General features: G+C 40.0%; 1 protein-coding gene across 5 annotated transcripts in view; it reads left to right on the top strand.

The window, feature by feature from the left end:
- VPS11 (vacuolar protein sorting 11) overlaps positions 1-12811 on the top strand; it is a 68217-nt gene extending 55406 nt beyond the window's left edge. Inside the window, exons 2-6 of one of the 5 annotated variants that reach the window (XM_086513180.1) lie at positions 6609-6776; positions 6870-7196; positions 7412-9247; positions 9719-10055; positions 12512-12811. In XM_086513180.1, the coding sequence (XP_086369306.1) occupies positions 6609-6776; positions 6870-7196; positions 7412-9247; positions 9719-10054 (2667 nt within the window). In that variant the 3' untranslated portion in view covers position 10055; positions 12512-12811. Of the gene's footprint in view, positions 1-6608; positions 6777-6869; positions 7197-7411; positions 9248-9718; positions 10650-12511 lie in introns of those variants that run through there. The other 4 variants (XM_086513184.1, XM_086513181.1, XM_086513179.1 and 1 more) reach the window with 4 other exon arrangements.
- The last annotated feature ends 12492 nt before the right edge of the window (positions 12812-25303 follow it).

Below are 25303 nucleotides of genomic sequence, written 5' to 3'. Positions count from 1 at the left end.
CCAGTCACTTAGTGTAGATGCATATCCTCTGGTTGCACACAGCATGATCATCAGTATTCCCTTCAAAATCCATCAAATTCAGTCAAGGGAATTTTCCAGTGCATTTAGTCTATTTTCCCTATTTTTGGTTATTTTCAGTTATTATTTTTAAGTGACTTTCCAACAAAAGTAGATAGGGCAATTTTGCTAAGTTAATATATAAGCAAACCCCACTTAGCACTTTCTGGCAGAAGAGGCAGCAGGAGCTTCTTGCTCAACAGGCAACTTCTCAGCAGTACCGCCCCCCCCTCCCCAGCACCCGTAGCCTTTTTGGATCCCCATCCTCACCAGGTCCTCACCAGGCATTTTCCCAGATCCTTGGCGTTTTTCCCAGTCTTGCATGATTGTCAGCATCATCAACAGCATAGCCATTGCAGATTCCTCCCATCGCCAGCAGTAGACAGCCCTAGCTTTTTTCAGCCAAAAACGCTACAATCATCATCAGCGTTTTCAGCCCAAAAACGCCAGCAAGCTTGCAAGTCCTCAGCGTTTTCAGCCAGCGACATCAGCAGTTAAAAGCGCAGAATTTCAGCAGTTAAAAACGCAGGTTTTCAGCCTATAGCAAGGTAGCAAATACATCCTAAGTGGTTGCAGAAGTTCCCCCAATTTTAGCCTCGAAAAACACAGCCAAAACAGTCATTTTCAGCCACCAAAACAGTCCCGAAATTCAGCAGATAGAAGATCCCAGATTTCAGCCATTAAGTCGTCGTCGTCACCACCGTCGTCATCATCGGCATAGTCCAAGTTGCATACGCATTGTACCACTTTGTGCAATCATAAGTAGACCACTCTCGCCGACGAGAGTGGGGCCTTCGGAGGAGGGTTTTACAACGTCTCTGGTGTCGTATCTCCCTTCTCTCTCTATCTCTCAGTCTCATACACTTGCACGCACATTGTCCATTCACTTTGTTCGTGATCATAGCACTTTCCACTAAGAACGGAAGGCTCTCCCTTCCATAAGAACTAAAAGGAACCTTGAGCACGGTTCGGAGCACTCATCTTGAGCAAAGCGCAACAATCATTCCGCTGCACCTAACAAGAGGCGTCAAATAGGGAAGCCGGGGCTATCATTGAGGGCATGCATCCCAGCATCCATGTCACATTTTGCATGGCACATTGCCTCAATAACCTCCTCAAGGACATAGGGAGCTTGTCATGGCTTTCACCCACCATTGGTGACGCCTCTCAAATTGTCTCCTTTGTGCTCAACCATCAAAAAGTGCGCCATGAGTACTCAAAGAGGAGCCACTTGTCCGTGCTCAAATATTCAGAAAAACAAGATTTGCATTCAATTGGCTTATGCTAGGCCTTGTCTACATGTGGTGGAGCCTTAAGGGGCCTCTTTCTCAATGATGAGTTCCAGGCTATGCCAAAGTCTACATCAGCAACAGGATTGAAATGCTGAGAATGGGCCGACGACGCCGCTTGGTGGGAGGAGGTGAAGACTTTTGACGCCATGGTCAAGCCTATTCTACACCTACTTCGAGTTGTGGATGGCTTGCAACCATGCATCGGCAAAGTCTATGAAGCCATGGATCGGATGATAGAGACACTTGAGAAGCTTGTGCCTGAACCTGTTCAGTATACGGAGATTCATGGCTTGTGTGAGTCGAGGTGGAATGGATACTACTCTCCACTTCATGTGGCAGCTTATGTGCTTGACCCTGAGTTTTAGGGAAGGCGTCAAGAGACCGACAAGGAGGTGAGCAAAAGATGGCGGCTTGCATTGGAGCGCCTTCAGCCTAGCAATGACACTAGGCGCAAGATTAGAGACGAGCTACTCAACTACAGGCAAAAGAAGGGCTCCTATGGATGTGTAGATACACAGGTTGATCGCAGCAAGATTGGCACGGTTTTATGGTGGAAGGAATATGGAGGAGATGGCCCACATTTGCAGCGCTTGGCTGTTCATGTCCTTAGCCAAGTATGTACCACTAGTTGCTTGGAGCAACTATGGAGTGTGTACAGCCACATTCCCTCTAAGAAGAGGAATCGCCTTGAGGTCCTGAGGGCCAATGATTTGGTGTTTGTGAGCGCTAACTTGCGCATGTTTGCCAACAGCGTCACACACAGGACAGATCCCTTCACTGAGTGGTAGATGGCACAAGAGAATCCATCTATGGCCGAGACACTTTTGGAGGAGCTAGAGGAGGACTTCGAGCCTCAATGCGAGCCTCATATGTCACTGACGACCTCGACTACGACAACGATATGGAGATTCAGCACGCGAGCACCTCCGGAGTTTGATGATCATTGATCACTCTCGAGTCTAGAGTGTACTCCTCTAGAGTCTACCTAGCGCTTTGTACTTTTTGTTATCGTTGAGGCTTGTCCTTTTTGAGCCCTTGTGGCATGCACTTTTCATTTTGTATCCATCGATGTTTTATTAACACATTTGTGCCTATATGACTCGTGCTCTTTGGTCTATTTAGTGTAAATTTGTGGTCAAAGTGATGTGCTATGTGTGTGGCATGTGTGTAGGTGAAAAAATGCCAAAAAAACTCTTGTTTTTTTTTGCTGCCTGACCCCCATCCCCGTTTCCTGACTTTTGCCGTCCCGTTCCCGTTCTCGACCCCGACCCGCCGTCCCATGTAACTCTCGGCTGCCGCTGCCGCCAGATACTCCTCAAATACTAGAGCTTTACCTAGAGGCTTTTGGTTAAGCTCCGACTATTCCAGAAGTGGACGTCGAATCAACGAATTGAATCTAGTGCGGTGCGTGTTGCACGAGAGGGGAGCCACTCCACTCCTTAGTCATAGATTACCTAGAGGAGAATAGAGTCGACCAACTTCTCTCTAAGATTTTGCGGGTGCTGACAGGTTGAAAATAGTCTGTTTAGAGACTTTATGCTATGTACATAAAAATTTGTCTTAAGTTTAGGCTTGTGGTTTGGAATTCCTTAAGAACTAAATGAATCATGTACTCTTTCAATTGTTGTTTTTCTTTGAGTATATGCAGCATTTTGTCCTGTCAATATGAAGAGTGACGAGATTTAGTGCATGAAGACGTTCGTGAGAGATCAATGCGATTTGGATGTGATGGCTAAATAACTTATAAAGATCATAGTTCATGTCTACGATCCTGACGGGCATAGTGATTGTGAATGTGATCATGATTGTTCACGGACTTCGGTCTTTGTGTTAGTGCATGGTTTGAAGTGGTCAAATGCATGTACGCATAGAGTCAAAGTCTACTCAACTATTTTCTCTCCACTATCTGTTTGCGCAGTTTTGTCCACTCTCATGTGAATGTGCCCAATTTTTAGGTCTTTATTTAGTTACTTACTTTATGTATTTGACACAAATTATTTGGGCTTGGTCAGGCAACTTTCTATGGGTAGCATATAAGGGCCCTTCGGGCTATCACTTTGTATCCATTAGTTCGAAGTTAATAGGTGCAATCTCAAGCTTGGCTTGTCAATCTCTCTCTCTATTTTCTCCTCTTTCAATCTCGTGCATGTCTATTGACGTGTGTGTCTCGCATCTACTTTTCCGCATTGTGCTAGCTTGACTACGACGCTTGGGTTAGACATTCTGCGACGCCAACGAAAGCAAGAGTACCTTGCCAGCCAACGTGTCGAAACGAAGGGAATCTAGCCGGTTTAGCAGCGTTGTGTACGCAATGGCAACAATGGACTTTTTTGTTTTCAAAGTGTCAACTTATTGCCAAGGCTTGTTCCCGCGAAAAGGACGATGTGGTCTATTTGTACGCATTGGGCGGGACAAAGGGGGTATCGAGCAGGTACAGGTCGCCTTCAGCAGCCTTATAAAAGGCAACATTATGAGATGAAAGGAAAAGCCAACAGCTGTTTTCGCGAACCCTCAGCATCAACGATGAATCAACAATTGCATTTTGATATTCCAAGGGAAGAACTGATTCGGCGGTCTTGGATTTCCAATGGAATTTTGAAATGCAATGAGCTTGATTGAGCCCCTTTGGATAGCATCTTGGAAGTTCCCCATTGCATATTCCTGCGCAACCTCGCCTCCAATGAAGAACCAAGACCAACTCCAACTACTGGCTATGGAAAGCGGATCAACCATCCAGTTAGCGGCCTAAGATCAACCACATTTCTCAAGGAAACCGGTGAATTGTTTGGCTCGATATTGTGAAGCCAAAAGCAACTGCACGCGTTCGCTAGAGGACAAAGGCAGAGGCAAGCAAACCAACAACTAAGGTTAGCAGTTGCCACGTCCTCGTGACAATTTCCTTGTAATTTTTGCCGTTTTTTCTTCCCTTTTTCCTTGTTTCAAACCGGCTAATCTCAAATTTGAACCAGCTCTAGGCTAAGCTGAGGCAGACCTTTCCCGAACACTGGTGAGAGGTTATACTAATAAGAATAAACCATTACATCAGCACCATGCTTAAATCAAGCCATGGCCACACAAATTTCAAAGGAGACCGATGACCAGGCTTTTCACAAGGAGCCCCAACCTCGCATACATCATATCATCAAAGTCCTGGTGGCGAGAGTTGCTCTCTTCCACTCGTCTAAAATCTTGCCTTTTCCAATCCCTATAATAGTTTCCTCGCTTTCTGGGACAATTTCTAAGAAGTTGGCTTCCGAGAGATCCTTGTCGAACACTCGGCGGTTCCTGGCCTTCGAGATATGATCGAAGAAGAAGAATTCAACAACTTTGGTACATATCAAAAGTGCTTGGCTTTTCATCCCTTTCCCTCCTAGGAGTAAATCATTCTTGGAAAACTCAATTGCAAACCTTACCTTCTAGACCTCTAATCCCTGGGCATTCCTTGAAAAGATGGGGCAAGTCCGTTTTGCAACCCGAGCACCTATCGGAGCCAATGCCAGGAGTTAGGATGATCCACCTGAAAAATCTTGTCCTTTATGCACAAAATAGGTGGAACCTTTTTGCCACCCTCAACAATCTCGAATGGTGCCTCTGTGTTGAAGTATGAACAATGTTGTCGGATGCACATTGTAAACTCCAATGTTGCAGTATGAGCAGTGTTGTTGTATGCGGACTCCAATGGCGAATACCACTTCCATTGAGACCTATGTTCAGAGATTTAACAATTTAACAAGTCCAAAACTATTGAATTGGTTATCTTTGGCTGTCCATCGGTTTGTGGATAAAACGATGAAGAAAATTTGAGTGTAATACCCACATTCTCACACTCTTCAAAATAAACTGATAATTTGAGGATCTCTACTCGAAACAACAGATGTAGGCATCTCATACAACCAAAAATGTATGAGACAAACACTTTCCTAAATGATCGGCCTTTACTCTCTTCTTTAGTGGTACCAAATGAGCCTGCTTGTTGAATCAGTCTATATGTCATCATGCCCACTTTGAGTCTTGGGAAGGTAAAAAATGAATTGCATCTATTCTCTACCAAGGGCGATCTGGAATCAATAAAGGCTTCAGAAGTCCTGTCACTTTGTGCTTTCATACTTCAATTTTTGACATACCATACAAAAACGCATAAACGCGTTCACTTCCTTCTTGAGCTTTGGCCAATAGACGTATCTCTCAACACCCTGAAGTGTTGCATCTATGTCTCTGTGCCCAACAAAAGTAAGATTATGACACTCCATCAACACCTTCTGCTTCAGAAGACTATGGGTCACACACAACATAGTCTTTCATTGCCAAAAACTCTTATCTTCGAGAGAATGCCAGAAACTATCTCCCCTCTCTTTACCCTGTTGAAAATCTCACCAAAATCCAGGTCTGTAGCATACTGCTCCTACATTTCATCAATGTCTCAATGATGTACCAAAGTGTACCAAAGTGACAGTGGATATATGTGGATTGCGAGACAATGCGTCTGCCGCTACGTTCTTCTTTCCCTTCAGATATATTATCCAGATTGAGAACGGAAAACAGAGGTCAATTTAAGCCCTTTGATTCATTTTTCTCTTCTAAATGCATTCAAAAGCAAAACCTCTCCCCCTTATACCCCTCAATAAAATGGTGTTTTGGGAAGGAAGAACATGATAGTGCAGGAGATCGCACGCACTCTCTTTCATCATGCCACTCTTCTTCCATTATGGGTGGCCACTGGCTACATCAGTCCATCTTCTCAACCTTCCAGAGGTATTTACAGAACGTAAAACTAGTGGCCTCTCATCTTCATGTTTTTGGTTGTGTTGCTTATGTTCACTGCAAAGAAGAGGATGACTCTTCGGATGCTAAATCCAAAGAGATGATCTTTTGCGATTATGCCTGTTGCTCCAAAGGGGGATCCTACCTTGAAGGATATTGTGTGTTCGCTTATTTGTATAATTTTGTTTTGTCTCAATTTTTGTTCGTTTGTTTTTTGTTTTTTGTTCTTACATGTGTTTGTTTGTTGTTTTTTTTCCATCCTATTAGTTTTTCGCTCTAAAATAAAAGAAAAAATATATCGGTCTTTTTCAAATAATGGCTAAGTTAATATGAGTGGTAAAGTATCCTAACATTAAGCAACGTGAAATGAATCACTGTTTCTGGATTGGTTGTTACAGAATGAAGAATGGAAGGTGCCATGTGGGACTTTCTACTTTACTTTTCAGTTCCGTTACAATTACTCATTTGCAGCTCACATATTTTCATTACTTTTTGCAGCAAAGGAATATGCTAGTAACGGTAGGAGAAGATGATTCTGTGCCTCTTTCCACCGTCAATCTGAAGATTTTTGACTTGGATAAAATACAAGCTGAAGGTACAAGCACCTCTGTTCCACTGTGTGTTCGAACATTTCAAGTCTTCAAGGACAAATTTCCTGAAGCCAAGGTTTGCTTCTCAGAAGATTCAGCTCTTTTAAAATGCTCACGTAGAACATTTCATGTAGTTTATGATGATCTTTTGTGTGACTGAATGTTATAGGTCACTTCATTTCTGGTGTTTGAGGAGCCACCACCCATGTTGCTGGTGTGCATTGGGTTAGAAACTGGGGTTGTTTACTGTCTCAAGGGTGAGGTTGCTCGTGGTGCAATGGCTTACCTTAAGCTAGTGGTGAGTCCTTTTGAGGATGTGAGCCCTCTGTCAGCAATTACAGGTCTAGGTCTTCGAGTTGATGGGCAAGACCGGCAGCTCTTTGTGGTGACCAAAGATTCAATCTCTCTTTTCAATATGCAACATCAGACACCTCAGAAGATTCCACTGGACCAAATTGGCTGTGAGGGAGGTTGCGTGGCGATGAATGACAATCAGGTTTGTGATGTGCTCATGCTACACAAAATGGCTGCGGTTTCATATGCTAGTGTGGTGTGTGCATGCCTGCACGACCAATTATGTTTTTCTGTATCTATGTTATATAGCTTAAGGCTTTGTGTATGTGTATGTGTGCGTGCCCATGTGCGAGCGATTTGGGGCTTTTTGTTTTTTATTTTATATAGCTTGAGGCTTGTGTATTTTCAAAATTACAGGATCTTGTTATTGGACTTCCTGAGGCAGTCTACTTTTATGATGCTGATGGTCGTGGTCCTTGCTGGGCTTTTGAAGGAGAGAAAAGCTTTGTTGGCTGGTTCAGAGGGTATCTCCTGGTTGTAATTGCTGATCAAAGGCGTACGGACAGAAGTCTTTTCAACATTTATGACCTAAAGAACAGACTTATTGCTTACAGCTTTCCGATTGGAAAGGTCACTCACGTTCTGTGTGAATGGGGAAACATTATTATTCTTACGGATGATCACAAAGTGGTGTGTCTTTGTGAAAAGGATATGGAAAGCAAGTTGGAGATGCTCTTTCGCAAAAGCCTTTATACTGTTGCCATCAACCTGGTGCAAAGTCAGCAGGATGCAGCTGCTACGGCAGAAGTGTTGCGTAAGTATGGAGATCATTTGTATGGAAAACAGGACTATGATGAAGCCATGGCTCAGTATATCCGCACTATTGGACAATTAGAGCCCTCTTATGTCATTCAGAAGTTTCTAGATGCACAGAGAATTCATAATTTGACAAATTATCTGGAAAAGCTTCATGAGAAGGGCTTAGCTACACCTGATCACACAACACTGTTGATAAATTGCTTCACCAAGTTGAAAGCTGTTGCCAAACTGGATGATTTTATCAAAGGCGAAGAAGGGGGTGAAGGAGAGCTTCGCTTTGATGTAGAGACAGCGGTTAAAGTTTGCCGTGCTGCAGGGTATCACCAACATGCAATGTATGTTGCAAAGAAAGCGGGGGAGCATGAATGGTACTTGAAGATTTTGCTCGAGGACTTAGGTGGCTATGATGAAGCATTGCAATACATCTCAAGCCTCTCACTTTATGAGGCTGCAGTAAGGTTGAAACAGTATGGGAAAATTCTAGTGTGCCACAAGGCCCCGGAAACCATTGACATCCTCATGGGAATCTGTGTAGGAGAGTCCAGAGGGTTTGCTCAGAGTTTGCACTCTAATGGCTTGCCAGCAATTCTCCCATCTCCTGTGGACTTCATACATATATTTGTTGACCAGCCAAAATGGCTGATGTTTTTCTTAGAACAATATGCTAACAAGGTTAAGGACTCATTAGCCCACACAGAGATACACAATACATTACTTGAGCTGTACCTTTCGGAAGATCTGTGCTCACCAGGATTCTCTCAACCTCTGGAAAAGAAAGAGGAAGTAAATAATAGCGTTCTGAACAGGGCGAAAAGTTTGAATGTCAGTATGACGACAAGAAGTGAGCATTCTCCTATAGATCATTCTGCATCTAGAAGAGCAAGCAAAGGTAAACTGGATACCTCTATTGTTAACTACAGTAGGGAGTCAAAAGAAGAGAAGGCAGAGCGACTCAGGAAAGGCCTTGCTTTACTCAAGAGTGCTTGGCCTTCACATGAGCAACAACCTCGATATGATGAAGATTTGGCTATAGTACTATGTGAAATGCATGGTTTTCGGGATGGCCTTTTGTTCTTGTATGAAAAGATGAAGCTTTACAAGGAACTCCTGGGTTGCTATATGCAAGATAAAGATTACCAAGGGCTGATTGCCTGTTGCAAGCGCTTAGCGGATCCTAGCAGGGGAGGAGATTCTTCCCTTTGGGCTGACATATTGCAATATTTTGGTGAGAGGGGGGAGGACTGCTCAAAAGAAGTAAGAGAGGTCCTCGTGTTTGTTGAAAAAGATAATCTCCTTCCTCCTCTTATTGTGCTGCAAACACTTGCCAAGAATCCCAATCTGACCTTGTCAGTTGTGAAGGATTATGTTGCTCGCCAATTTCAGCAAATGTCTCAGCTTATTGAGGAAGATCAGAAAACAATTGACAAGTATCAGGTATGGATATTAGTGGTTCTCTTGTTGTAAATTTACTGCTGATTTTTTCTTTGAAAGGTAAGTTGAAACGGCACAAGCTTGTACGCATGTGTGTGTGGGCATTCATCTATTTTCAAGCGTGTGTGTTTGTGGATGTACCACATGGATTTGATATGTCAACGTGGTTTTGTGGCATTTTATGAAATTGTTGTAGTCATGAAAGGCAGTGTGATTTCACAAGCCAATGCGCTTCACCATGGTAGTGTTTTTTTTTGTCTTAATCATGGAACTCATTTGGCATGTGCTCTTTCTGGACCCGCAAAGAAATGATGTCATGAACATGGCATCCCTAGTTACTGCTAATATGCATGGGCCTTTACTCCAAGACAAAAGCGAGTTGATTTTTCAAGCACCTCTCTTTCGAAATAATTATTGAGTGTGTTTTTGGGGTGTATAAACTCATCCCTTACCACATTTGTTTCACCTGCACAGAAGGAAACAGTCTCAATGCGGAATGAAGTTCAAGATTTGAAAACTAATGCGAGAATTTTCCAACTTAGCAAATGTTCAGCATGCACCTCCTCTTTGGATCTTCCTGCAGTCCATTTCCTGTGCATGCATTCTTTCCATCAGCGTTGCCTTGGGGACAACGAAAAGGAGTGCCCGGTTTGTATACCCAATAACCGCCAATTGCTGGACATGAAGCACAATTTGGACCAAAGTGCTAATGATCACGACAGGTTCTTCCAACTGCTAAGGAATTCAGACGATGGGTTTTCTGTAATAGCAGAATATTTTGGTCGTGGGATCTTGAATAGACGTCAATGAGGTTAGTAACATCTTCCTTGTTCTACATGGAAAGTCTGTTATTGAGAGTGGGGTGCCAGTGTGTCAGCTGAGTTTGCAAAGGATTATTTATTCTGGTGCTTTCCTTGAGCACGCTTGTTGTAAATTTTGTACAAGTTTTGTAGCCACTAATTGTTTTCTACTGAAGGCCTTGTTTCGTCATCTTTCTAAGGAATATAGAATCCAACATACACAGCAACAGGGCCTTTAAAACCAACATACAGAGCGACAGGGCCTTTAAAAGCGGCACCATAGATTCAGACAAGAAGAGCAAAGTTGGGGTTTTTGAAAGTTGTATTCAAAGTTTGAAGCATTTTCTTGGAAGGAGCTGAGCATGTGTGCTCTATTACCTTCTGATCATGATTCCATCTTTTTTTATAGCAAAACTCGCAATTGTGAGTGAATTATATTGCTCAACCCAAAAAATTACAAGGTCTTGTCATACTCGTGTTGAGCCATGACGTCATCTAGGGGCCATAATTACATCAGCTATTAGGGCAGCCACCCCTACCAACCTTCTGATCATGATTCCATCTTACTTAGAAAGACCATGCTTTTGATTCATTTTTTTCTGTTTTGGGGCTTGCCTTTGATATTACAGTTTTGTTGTTGCTAAAATGAAAATTATAGTATTGTTAACTTGGTCACAAAACTAAGGAACATTGAACATCAACTTTCTATTGGTCCTGTAGACGAAAATTGCGCTATTGCTATGTAGCATACCATTTTCTTTTGGTGAATTAGGGTGTTGAGAGCCTTGAATGAGGCGCGAATATGATGATATCACCAGCCTACATAGGAAATGTCCAAAAATGAAAGCGAGTCTAATCCAATTTTGAAGTAACAAAGATACTAAAGAAGATAAAGCTGAATCTTTTCTAAAAGTGATGATAGCTTTGTAAGGGTGACTCGCACAAGGTTATACACTTTTGTTTCTGATAAATGATAAATGCAGAGGTTTAGAATGTCTTTTGGCTAAACCCACAAACATCATCTTGCTTGAAATGACATGGAATTTTACTTGTCTTGTGTCAAAAGTTTCAAGTAGTGGAACTTGTAACTACTCTACTGAATGCAAGAGATAGTCAGAGGAAACCAGAAAACATTTTATTGGAGAAAAGTGGGAAGACAGCATTAATTGGAGGAAAAGTTCGCTTCGCTGGAAAAAGTCATGAATTGAAGAGATTCATGTACATCTTAAGGTAAGTAGAGTATGGTCTAGAGGAAAAGGAACGAAAAAATGAAAAGGCCATATGATCAACCTTTTAACTCTGTCCTATCTCTTTCACCTTCCATCTTTTAAGGTTCGTTCACCCTCCAAATTGTATATTCTCCAAGTCTATTGGTTTCTATTGTGAACCAAGGGACCTTACTAGGAAAACATTTCAAGAAAAAGAAAGCTAAATATTGCATGTACATGAATGCCAAAAAAAATTCGTATAGATAATTTCATGGCTTTTGAATTTTTTGCTAGATTAGTGAAAAACACTTATTAACAGCAAAAACAAGGAGAAATCTAAAATTAATTCTTCCTAATTGGCAAACCGTTACTTTTTTGGGGCTTTATAACGATATTTTGAAAGGCCACATAGCCAAATCCTATATTTGATGCCATTCCAATATGTTTATTTGGACTATCTTTCAAAAAAATCTCTATGCTCTACTTGCCAATCTTACCGTATTATGTGTGTGAACACACTTAGGACCCTCAGGACACTTTCTTCCCTACCCATGATATTATGTAGATATATCCATCACTCTAGGGCAAGCCTTATCTCGTGTTGGGACTCAATAGTACTTCTTTATGTGTGTTGTTCTCTTGAACTTCTCCTTAATCTTCTCTATCTTCATACACATTTATGCAACCATATATCCAATAATCGGTATTAAAGCAAGCTTCAACGTTGCAAGCACCTTCTTGGCTCACTTTCTCATATTGAGATGATTTTTGGTGAGCGTTTGTAGGGAAATACAACCTTTGGAAAAGTTTGTAGATGATGGTAGTGTCAGAGTTTGGATTTGGATTCATTTTGACATACATTTCCATTACTCACAGAAGTGTCCATGCAATTTTTCCTTTTATGCCTGTTTTTTTGTAGCGCAAATTTTACTAAATTAGCACTTAGTGGTCTTCTATGGGTTGTGCTATATATTAGGCTAGTCTTGCTTTCGCTCCTTACATGCAACTTTCACATCAAGTGGTGACCAGCCATGGTTGACAACAATGATGTTTTTTATGGATTATCTTTTGAGGACAAATTGAAAGGGATACCTATCCATTTGGGGGATACATCATGCAGCATCTCCTTGTTGCAAAGAGCATTTAGAACATTGTTTGTGGTTATGATGTAAGATCATCTTATGTGGATATAGGTTTATGGATGATGGTGTACGTTCTAACAACTCTATTGATAGAGTTGCTTTTCCTTGTATGCGCAGGCAACAGCATTCATGGGATCGACTAACTTTGTATACACGCCTAAATTTGGCAAAATTGATCACCTGTGTAAGAAGTTAGAGTCAGTTCAAAGTTATGCGCGAGGAGGATGGTATGGATTTACTTCTTGTGAAGGTTAAAGATCTCAATGAACAACTAATTACCATTGGTGGTCATTTTTGAAAACACCCTTGTGTAGGTAGTTCTTGATGCTTTTCTAGATTCTTGTTAGACTTTTCCACCACCTTTAGGCTTGTGACGAAGAATAAACCTGATGATGTGAAGATTCACGATCTTGTCTCTGTATTGTTGCAAGAGGTTCAATTTATGTATTAAAAAAGGGCTAAGCAGTGTGCTATTGAACATGCATTTGTGGGTGCACAGCAAAAGACCGCTTACAAGTAAAATAAAAACATATCCTTGCAACGATTGCTTCTTTAAATAGCAATAGGTGTGAACAAGATGAAATCTCATTATTGTAAGGTAAATGACGATCTCATCAAGAAATGTCCTAAGCTTAACGCTAATGAAGCTTGTAACAAAGAGGTGAATGTAGCCATTGCATCTGCTTTGTCAAATGCAGATTCACCAAATGTTTTGAAGGATGCAGATTGAGCTTTTAGTGTGCAATGTCAATATGATCCATCGATTCATGATGCATGTGTTGCAAAATGTGTGGTACTTTGGTAGTGGTGCAACTAAGCACGTTACATCTCATTGTGATTTATTAACTTGTCTTGAGACAGGCTCGAATGGAATTATTTTAACGTGTGTCAACAATGCCTCTTATTAAGTCAAGGGATTTGGAAAGCTTGTATTTAATGCTGCATTTGGTAGTTCTTACAAACTTGTTGATGTTTTGTATGTACATGGGATTGTGAAGAAACTTTTGTTTGTTTCTACACCAAAACTTGTTCATGTGGTCAGTTTTATGGATGACAAATGTATTGTACATTGTTTTAGTCTTGATAATATTATCATGGCATATGTCACTTTGTCTTGTGAATTGTATAAGTTCAACCCGTGCAACAAAAGCTTGAAAATTTCAACATGTGCAATTTGTGATTCGAAGAGTGTTTCAAATGCAAAACTTTTGCATGCATGTTTTGGTCATCTAAATTTTGTCAGCTTGCTGCGTTTGCAGAATCCTAATATGGTTGATTCGTCACCTCTCCTTTAGGTACCATTGAAACATGTATGTGAAACTTGTATTTTGGGCAAAATGCAACGTTCTAAGTTTCCTAAGCATGGTTTAGTTTGGGCTACTCGTAAACTGTAGGTTTCTCATAACGTTGTTAATGTGTGTGGTCTAATGTGCATACTCCATCTTTTAACAATCACTTGTATTTTTATTGCTTATTACTCTAGGCATACACGGGTGTATCCACTTAAGGCAAAGTCCAAACTGTTTATGTGCTTAAATCAATTTTTGCTTATGGCTAAAAATGTATCTGGTTCTACTGTGGGCACCCTTGTTCTGATTGAGAAGAGTACATTCTAAAGAATTCATTGCATTCTTGGTGAGTCGTAGGATTAAACACCAATGTGGATCAATGTATACCTCCATTTTACTAAGAAAAAAAGGCTGGAAACAACATGTGTATGGTTAAAAGCAAAGCTTTTTCACTTTCGTTTTGGCTTGAGGTTGCCGTGTGTGTTGCATATGTACTAAACAAGTGTTTCACTGAAGCATTGCAACCTACCACTCCATATGAGACTTGGAATGACAAGAAGCCATCTATTGGTCACTTGCGTGTGTTTGGTTGCTTGGGTTGTGCCTTGGTGCTTGAGCAACAACACATAAAATTGGATGCTAAGGCTATCATGTGTATTTTTGTTGGTTACAGTCTAGAAAGCAAAGGCTACAAGTTGTCGGTGTGAGTCTTTTGTGGAGGATGTAGTTCAACCCTTGTTAGCATGTACCAAGAAGACAAATATTAGGTCACAGAATGTATATCGTACCTTGTTGCTTCTGTTTACTTGATGGGAATCCAATGTCGGTCCTAATGACACATGTTATAGGGTGTTGAAGCCTTAGTATAGTGTGTTGAAGCATGTGATGTAGAAGCTTGAGAGCATGCAGGGGAACACACACACACCAGTGGCACCTCCGTTCCCTTCTCATGGCTCTCACCCCGCCACCCTCGTGCATGGCATAATTTCCTTCAAATTTCCACTTGGCCCTTATCACTCGATATGGGCAGTTCCCACGTCAAGCCATGACCCCTAGCCGAGTATAGTATGTATATGTCCCCAAAACTATAGGATACTTTACATTCCTTCCCCCTTAAAGAAGAATTTTTGTCCTCACAAATTTGATTGGAAGGGACAATCCTAAAGTTAGGGAACCTTTTCCGGAGAGTGCTTACTTGCTCCCATGTTCAACTCTCTTTAGCACAATCTCTCCATTTAACTAAACACTCTTTACAAATCGTATTTCTAGTTCTTTTTTCTCTAGTGTCTAGTATTTTCTCTGGCTCATGTGGAAGAGATTGAGTATTTATGAGTTTCACTATCTGATCATCTTGAATAAGATTATCAGATTGACCCAATTTCTTCTTAAGTCTGCTAACGTGGAATACTGGATGTATTGCACTTGTCTATGGTAATTGGAGTTTGTAAGCCATATCTCTGACTTTCTTTAGTATTGTGTAAGGTCCACAATACCTTGGTGATGATTTTGGACATGGTCCCGTCTTCATGGTTTTAGACTTTTTAGGCACCTTTCAATAAACTTGCTCCCCTTCCTCAAAGATAAGAGGCCTTCTATGTAAATCAATATATGTCTTAGCTCTATCTTGAGTCCTTTTAAAACTATCTTTAGCAAGTTTAAGCATTTCATTCATAGTTTCTTAAAATTCTTTATCTCCCTGAACTTTTTCCTTTTGCAATCCTACTGCATAAGAAGCTCTAGCCGAAACCCATACATTAACATGAATAGACTATATCCAATGGAAGAGTGCTTGGCACTATTATATGCAAATTATACTATAGGTAAGTACTCTTCCCAAGTAGTTTTCCGTTTTCTTACATATGCTCGTATCATATCTTCTAGGATGCTCAGTTGTGCTCATGCTTAGTTTTGTTTCCAATCGCTTAAAAACATCTCTCCAAAAATGGCCTTTTAAACTTGTTATCTCTATCTGACACAATGTCTGTCCGTAAACCATATAGTCTAATAGAGATGCTCTACAAATAATTTAGCCAATTTAAGAAATTTAACGACAAATTTGGTTGGAATAAACCTAGCCATTTTGGTTAACCTATCCACTATCACCCAAACAAAGTCGTGCGGGCCCCCTCTGTGTTCTAGGCAATTCGATTATAAAATCCATGGAGATACTCTCCCATTTCCCTAAAGGAATGTCTAATGGATGGAGTACTCCTCGCATCTTAAGCCTTTCAGATTATTGATATGGCATTTATTACATTTAACCATATATGCTAGGATATCTTGTTTACACTTGGGTGTCCCACACTTGGACTATCATGAAACTCATAGAGTATCTGGCGCCTAATCTCTTCATTCTTCGGGATGCATACTCTACCTTTGTAGAGTAAATAGCCATCATCTATGGCAAATTTTTTTACTTGAATCCTTCTAAAGCACTAATCGATGCTTGATTCTCATTGGAAACCTCTTGTTCTGGATCCCCTTTTTGGATGGTTTCCCATATCATAGAATATGTAGGATCAACCTTACATTTCCCTCTTGATCATTCAAGCAGATCATTGTTGAATCGAGTAAATCTCAAATTCATTTATCATAGGAATCCTTCTAAGGGAATCTGCTACTACATTATATTTCCTTTGCAATACCCAAGCTCATAATCAAACTCTTGTAAGAGTTCAACCCGTCTGGCCTTACGACCCTTTAATTCTGTTTGATTGGTTGATGCTTAAAATCAAACACTATCATAACCTTAGCACCATATAAATAGTGCTTCCATTTCTTCAATGCATGTACAATCGCATACAACTCCCTCTCATATACTAAGTAATTTTTTTGTGCGTGACCTAATGTTTTACTTTCAAAAGCTATTGGTCAAACCTCTTGAGTTAGAACCACACCTATAACAAAATTACTAGCATCTGTCTCAACCACAAAGGGTTTATTGGGATCCACTATATATAAAATTGGAACTATAGCTATGCTACCTTTAATTTTTGCATACTTCTTTTTTTATTTTTTCCCACTCAAAGGTTTTTCCATTTCCTTTGAGTTGGTCAGCCACATGGGAAATGCTATCTTAGCATAATCCTTAACAAACCTATGATAAAATCCAAACATTTCTAAGAAGATTTGTAGCCCTTCTAGGTTCTTAGGTTTAGGCCATTGTAAAATGAACTTTCTTTGAATCCATCTTGATTTCATCTTTAGAAATGATATGACCAAAATATTTCACCCCTTCAGCAAAGAATTCACATTTTGATTCTTATTTAATGGAAATTTCCTCTTTCCCTTTTGAAAAGGCCGTGACACCTCCGTGTATCAATGGGCTTGGGCTCAAGTCATTTTCTTTTGAGCAATTGAAACACTTTTCTAAGCTGTTCTAAATGCTCCTCTAGAGTACGACTATAGATGAGGATATCATCAAGACTACTACAAGCTTTCCTAGATAGGTCCTTTAAACACTATTCATCAGCCTTGGTAAGCCCAAAAGGCATTACCAAAAAACTTATAATGCCCATATCTAGTCCTAAAGGCTGTTTTTGCAACATGTTCAACCCTTATTCTAACTTGATGATAGCCAGACTGTAAGTCTATCTTAGTAAAATACTTGGCTCCCTCTAATTGATCAAAAAAATATCTATAAGGTGGTTTACAGATAGGCTTTGCATCTTTCATTAAATCAATAGCATGATCTACTTCACCTTTTTCAGGAGGCAAACCTTTTGGCAAACCAACATGAAAAACATATTCTTCCATTAAGACTCTTTAATCACTTTCATAATCATCACGAGAAGACAAAGATGAGTAAGAAACCTAATTTTTCATTTCTACATCGTTGTCTTAATTTACAACAAATCAACACCAAAGCATATATACATCACAAGACTTTTTATTTACAAGATTTTGTTGCTCAAGGGAATATACTCACCCTGTATAATAAATTTTTTAACCTTCTTTTTCAAATTCAAGTGAGTTTTTTTGCTAGCTACGTTTCAAATAAGGACCTAAATCCAACAACCATTGCCTTTCCAAAACCAAGTTTGCACGATCCATGTTCATAATTTGGAAGTCAAGTGTGTCTTTATATGTAATGGGAAGGGTCTATGAACTTTGAGAATAGCGGTATTAAGAGAATTAAGGTGAGCATTTTTGTGATATCACTTTGAGAACATAGATGGTGAACTTAATTGATGGTAGCAACATAAACATAGTACTTAATTAACTTGGCATGAACAATACTTTTGCAAGAGAGAGAGTATTAGAGAACATGACAATAGTTGAGGACCGGATTTACTTGGAGCCGGTCCCCCCTCCAAAAGGCGTTTGTATTATAGATTCTCCCTTCAAAAGAGACTTTGTTACAATACAATATTTGTGTTCCTTGTGACCTTGGTGATGCTATGAAGATGGAAAGCTTCATGCATCACAAGCTTAACATAAACTTTGCAAAAAGCATTAACTATCCCACGCCTCAGTACCAAGGCTCAAACACCTTTGAAGGTGGAGAGAGCTAGCGGGGAATGAGGGTAGGGAAGAGGAAGAAGAAACATTCCATACGGGAAAGAAATAGTTCCTCACTTATCATCACTCTTCTTGCTTAGCATAGCATAATAGCATAGTAATGAAGATGAAGAAGATGGAAAGCTTAAGCATTGAAGCATGGCTCTTGGTTGGATTTGCCTTGCACTCCACACAATGAGAGAATGTGTGTGTGTGTGTGTGGGAGAGTATACCCCCCTCTCATGCTTGGTCCACCTCTCTCTCTCTCTCTCTCTCTCTCTCTCTCTCTCTCTCTCTCTCTCTCTCATTATTTTATTATTTCATTTGGACATGTGTCCTCTTATTCCTCTTTGAGAGAAAGAACTTAATTATTTATTTTTATGTATCTAAATTCTCATTGGACCCCTTTAAAACCTAACCAATAGCATTCAAGCACATCATGAGGGCCACATGTGGAGGATCATTTGAACATGTATCTTTTATGCTTATTAAGTCATTTGATTGAATTGAATACTTCAAGGACTTAGTCAATCAAGCAAGCATGTGTCTTTTATGCTTATTAAGTCATTTGTTTTGGATTGAATACTTCAAGCCTTATTCAATCAAGCATGGACATTCATGCCTCTTGAGAATTTATCTTTGAATTCAACATTCAAAAACATTAGTCATTTAAGCATAAAAAGCACCTCAAGCTTTAGGCAAGGTTCCCACAACCACTTTAAGTCTCTAAGCACCTCATACTTGGGTACGATTTCCACCTCGAGGTTAGCCCTAGCTTGCGTAAGGTCAAAGGACTTTTTAACACTAACTTTTGGAGGTCTTTAATGAAGTTAACCTTAAGGTCTTTTAAGCTCCAGTAGATGCACATCGCTCTTTGATAGACTACCTCCATTTGGACCCCTTTTGAGATATAACCATCTCTCCTCTTGGTCTTTTGTTGCTAAGGTAAATCTAAAAGCACTTATTGCACATTGCTCTTTGGTAGACCGTCCCCTTTTGGACCCCTATTGAGATGCAACCATTTCTCCTTTCGGTCCCCTGCTGATATAGGTCTAGAAGCACGCACACACACACACACACACACATATATATATATACTAACTCTTGTTCTCCTTTTATCTTCCCATATTAAGTGATCAGTTTAATATGAGAAAATCATTTGGTAAAGTTAGATATTATATTTTGACATTACCTCTTTCTTGAAATCATAGTCGTCCTCGACTATGAGGTAGAGAAGATAAAGCCTAGTCATTAGTCCATGTTTCTTAGCGGGTAGAGGATCCCTTTTTACCCTACAACATCATTCCACAATGGATGACTAATCCATTTGGTGCTCGGGAGACTTAGGTGCCGCAAAGCATGTCTGCTCTTTAGTCCATATCATACTTCCAACGTAGAGTGACAAGTTCTACTTGGTGTTTGGGAGACGTCGTCACCACAAACATGATCCTAAGCATGCATACTTCTTAAATTTTGTGCACAATAAAAGAAAGAGAATGAGTCTTATAAAACAAAAATGTTGTTCATTTAAAATGCATTTTCATTTGCTTACTCTAATTTAGCATTGTAAGCATTGACAAGGTTCATATTATCCTTAAGCTTGTTTCCTTATCCATCTAGCATCTTTAAAAGGATAATTCTTAAACTTAACAAGATATCATTGGATAATCTTACCATTTCTTAGTACTTTGTCTTTGTGTGTCGAAGAATCAATTTGGGATGCAACAACTCTTCTTGATCTTCGATCTCTAGCGGGTCCTCCATTATTGGTTCTTTTTGTGGCTCTCCTTTGTAAGGCTTGAGTAGGCTCACATGGTTAACATTGTGAATGAGCCAATGGTTGGGCAACTTTAATTGATAAGGCATCTCATTGATTAGCTTAAGAATTTAAAATGGACCATAGTATCTTTTTGCTAGTTTAGCATAATACTCTTTGTGGCCCATAGGAATCTTGTCCGTAGTATGCCCTAGATGAGCCTTGAGAAACTAGTAAGACCCAATCATTTTCCTTAAAGACTAAGACTCTTCTGTGCTTATTAGCAGCAACCCTTTTTGCCTTTTCTTTGAGATGGATATAACCTTTTTAATCTTTGGAAAAGATTCTCGGCTATATTCATCAGTAGCGAAGATCTTCCCATATACTTTAAGTAGTAAGGGACTTTTGGATCTTCCCTCTTTAACCTTGAAAGGTGCTTTTCCCATAGAAGTATGTACAATGTCATTGTACACATACTCTATAAGAGGTAGATACTTCTCTCATTGAGAACGTTGATCTACTTCCATGACGTACGCTTTTAGTAGATTCAATAATCGTTAGATTAGTTATTTCACTTTGGTCATCCATCTATGGATGATAGGCCAAAAGAGAAATTTAATCTACTTCCTAGATTTTCAAAGAGACCCTTCTAGAAATTATTGGTCATTCTAGGATCTTTGTCCGACACTATGGATGTTGGCAAGCCATGATACTTGAAAATTTGAGATCTGGAGAGGGTTATCGTTTGATGTGCCTTAATAGTCTTTTTGACAGGCATAGAGTGTGTTTTCTTGCTAAGCCTGTCGACTGAAACAATCCAATTTGCTTCCCTCGATCAAATTTCAATTTTTGGTACACTATGCATTTTAAAACATACTCTTGTATGTTTATTTTTCATGGTAGACCGATAGAAATACATTTCTACTCCTTGAAGAGTAGATTATGGAATCCTTCTTTGCCCCATATAAGGAGAAGCATGGGATTCATACATGACTTTTTTATTGTATGGGTGAGTAAAACATAGCCTATTGCCGTTTGGAAGATGACCATTCTTCAAGGTAAATGGTTCTTTTTTTTTCTTCCCTAGTGCAAAGGCTGTAATTACCTACTTAAAGTCGTGGTCAGTAGCATACTCATCTATCATAAAAGATAGATCATTGTGAGTTGCTATAGACATCACACTTACCCTTGGCCGTTTTGAAAGTGCATCAACCACTTGATTGTGCTTTCCAACAATGCGAGTAATATGAATTTTAAATTGCGAAAGAAAATTTTCCAACCTCATTTTTTTGTCGGAAAGCTTGGTTTTTGTCATGAATACTTAAGACTTTGTGATCCATTCGTAGGATGAATGGAACCCCAAAGAGATAGTGCTTCCATGTGTCTAGGGCATGTAGAACAGCTAAAAGCTCTTTTTTGTATATGCCCAAGACTCGTTCATCGGCATTGCGCCTTCGGCTCTCATATGCTATGGCATGCCCTTTTTCAAGCAAAATTGCTCCAAGGCAATCACCACAAGCATCGCATTGGACCTCAAATGGCTTTAAGAGATCCGGAAACATAAGGACTAGTTGACAGGTAAGCTTCTCTTTGAGCTTGTCAAAAGCATTTTGTTTTTTAGCAGTCCATGAGTGCTTAACGTTCTTCCTTGTTAAGTCATGCAATGGTCTTGCTATTCGAGAGAATTTTGCTATCAAGCGTCTATAGTATGCACACATACCAATAAAGCTTCTTAGCTCATGTAGATTCCTTGGATTAGGCCATGTTTTTTTTACCTCCAAGTTTGATGGATTCATAAATATATCATCTTGATAGATAATGTGACCTAAATATTGAATCTTTTGCAAAAAAATTTCACTTTTATTTTAATTAATGAAAAGCGTATTCTCTCTCACAACTTGAAAGATTACCTAGAGGTGTCACTTGTACTCCTCAAGAGAATTTGAGTGGCCTGAAGATTTTTGTCCATCGTAAGTTTGAATGCAACTGGAGAATTTGTCAGTGAACGTATTTAGTGCTCTAAAGTCGACACACGTGATATGTGTCATCTTTCTTTTGCACTAAAAGTACTGGTGAACAGAATAGAGAGAAGCTAGGCCTCACCATCCCTTTTCCACCAATTCATGCAATTGCCTCATGATCTCCTTTTGTTGAGCTTGTGAAACTCAATAAGGAGGTTTATTAGGAGGTGAGCTTCCTAGTAGAAGCTCTATTGCATGGTCTCATCATCCCCTTGTTTTGGAGGTAGCTCACTAGGGATGTCATCATTGAAAACATCTTGGAATCCATTTAGGAAACTAGAGAACTGTAATTCCTCTTGATTCCCTTTATTGCTACTTGTGAAAACATTAGAATCATTTACAGATTCTCTAGCAAAAATCATATATTTAAAAATATACCTTTTCATTAACTTATCAAAAGCAAGCGTATTTACCAGGGATATGGTGTTTCCCAACTCGTTAGCATCTATGTACATGCTCTTTTTTCTGTAGGTGAAGTAGATTCTCCTTTCAGGGAGCTTCATGTTGGTAGCCATGCGATTGAACCATGGTGCCCCTAGGATAACATCCTCATGTTGGAGAGGAGAGATTAAAAAAAAAAGTCTTCTTTGTTGACGTAGCTTTGGACATGAAGCCTCAACTTCCCAATCAAGAGAATAATGGAGGCTTGCTATCCCTTGAAAGCTATGTCAGCAGTTACAGTATCTCCCATCTCAAAAGCTTGACTGCCCAACTTGGTGGCCAACTCCGTTGATATGAAGTTGTGAGTAGAGCCAGGGTCAAACAAGATGAAGGCATCATGCTCCCTTACTTCCCCCCTAGCATAGGAGAGGAATGAGCCTTTGCAATGAGTATCCTCTTTTGGAACTTCAACCATGGAAGCTCTAGGAGTGTCAATGCAAACATTTCTTTTGTGCCAAGAACGATAACCATGTCCTTGCTCCCCACACTTAAAGCATTTATGGTCTTTATGAAAGGCCTCTAATTCTTTGGGAGAGAGCTTATTTTTTTACCTTTGTAAGATCCTTTCTCCTTGGCCTTGTTGTTGTTGGTGTTGGTGTTGCCTTGGGAAGAGTTTTGAGCATTGCTCTTCTCTTTAGATTCATTTCAATCCTTGTTTTCCATGGGCTTGAAATTTCTTCTCACCCTTTGTTGGAAATGGATCCTTGAAGCAACCATAGTGTGGTGGATGGCTTCGGTCATAGTGCTAGGCCGTTGTGAGTTGACATACTCGGCCATTTCTTCAGGTAATACCACACAAAATTGTTGCTTTTGTTTGACAAAGTCTGTCCTTTGAAAGACTGTAGCTTTGAGATGTAAACCCCAAAACTTGTCAACATATTTGTGGATAGACTCGTTGAAGAATAGCTTCAAACTCTGCCATTTGGTAAGCACTTTGTCCTTTGCATCGCTTGCAAGGAATTGCTTCATGATGGAAACTTGTAGAGTTTTCCATGTCTTTGGGTCCTCACCGTTGCCATGAAGGCCAACCCACCATTGACGAGTAGATTTCTGGAAGTGCATAGCTACATGGTGTAGCTTGGAGGACTCCGTGAAGCCCTTGTTTCCAAAGGACTCATCAAATTGTTGGATGAAGGCCAATTCTTTGTTGGTGGCACCAAAGGTGCCATCATAGGTGAGAAAAGAGATACTCTTTCCTCCCCCTTTGGATTTCTTAAGCTTTTGGGACCTTCTCCATGCAGGGTAAGTTTTGCAATGTCCTCTCCTCTTCTATTCTCCGGGAGAATAACTATTGCTTTCATCGGAAGAGGAGGAAGGTGAAGAAAAAAGAGAAGAGGGTGACCTATTTCTTGCCTTGTTCTTCCTTTGTTTCCTCTCTTCCCTTTTGGAGTGTCGAGGAGAAGGACTATGGGTTGACTGTTTCCTCTTGGGAGGAATTGGCGATAGTCTAGACCACCGTCTTCATGGAGCCACATCTTTAGAGGAACTTAGGGATTCAGTTCTTTCTCGTTCTTTGGATTCCCTCTCTCTTATGGGAGAGAGTCTTCTTTTGGTAGTCTTATGAAGAGGCCTCCTAAACTCTCTCTCCTCTTGGAGAGGAAGGGAAATCCCATAAGCACGAAGTTGTTGGGTAACTTCAGCTTGCAAAGTACAGTTTAGCTTGATGCAACCTAGTAACAAGATAATTGATAAACATGGGGGCATCATCATTAGCACCTTCATGTGCAAAATCAAAGTTATCAATCTTCATTCTATGCTCTTGGTTATTTTTAGCCATGCTAATTATACTTATGTGTTTACTTAGTGTATCCTTTGGCAATTCAAAACCTTAGTTGCTACTCTCTTAGCCTTTGAAAATAAGCACTTAAGTATCTATACCCACGGATCGAATTAATTAATTATAGAGAGTAGTGGGGTGGGTCTAGCATAGCAGAATTGCCCGGGGATAGCTCCTTTCGGGCTTCTTAGCCTTTGAAAATAAGCACTTAAGTATCTATACCCACGGATCGAATTAATTAATTATAGAGAGTAGTGGGGTGGGTCTAGCATAGCAGAATTGCCCGGGGATAGCTCCTTTCGGGCTTCTTATGGCTCAATAATGGTAAAGCCGTAGGCAAGTCTAAAAAGACCCCATTATTAAGACCAAAGTTCCCAAGGTGTGCACCATATCCCACATAGTGGGCTCAATAAAACCGATAATAGATCCCAGTGCCACTCACCCTAATATAATTAACAAAATCAATCATTAATAGGCTACTTAAGGACCTCTATTCTTAAGCAAGAAAAGAGAAACCAAATGCTATGATACCAATGTAACGGGAAGGGCCTATGAACTTTGAGAATAGCGGAATTAAGGTGAGCATTTTTGTGAGATCACTTTGAGAACATAGAGGGTGAACTTAATTGATGGTAGCAACATAAACATAGTACCATTTAACTTGGCATGAACAATACTTTTGCAAGAGAGAGAGTATTAGAGAACATGACAATAGTTAAGGACCGGATTTACTTGGAGCCAATCCGCCCTCCAAAAGGCGTTTCTATTATAGATTCTCCCTTCAAGAGAGACTTTATTACAATACAATCTTTGTGTTCCTTGTGACCTTGGTGATGCTATAAAGATGGAAAGCTTATGCATCACGAGCTTAACATAAACTTTGCAAAAAGCATTAACTATCCCAAGCCTCACTCCCAAGGCCTCCAACACCTTCGAAGGTGGAGAGAGCTAGCGGGGAATGAGGGTAGGGAAGAGGAAGAAGAAACATTCCATACAAGAAAAAAATAGTTCCTCACTTATCATCACTCTTCTTGCTTAGCATAGCTAATATCATAGTAATGAAGATGAAGAAGGTGGAAAGCTTAAGCATTGAAGCATGGCTCTTGGTTGGATTTGCATTCCACA

Source organism: Adiantum capillus-veneris, chromosome 5 (genome assembly GCF_014529385.1).
Source record: "Adiantum capillus-veneris isolate H3 chromosome 5, ASM1452938v2, whole genome shotgun sequence".
Classification (NCBI taxonomy): domain Eukaryota; kingdom Viridiplantae; phylum Streptophyta; class Polypodiopsida; order Polypodiales; family Pteridaceae; genus Adiantum; species Adiantum capillus-veneris.
Note: the sequence above shows the minus strand (reverse complement) of the source record. Positions and strands in the feature narration are given on the sequence as shown.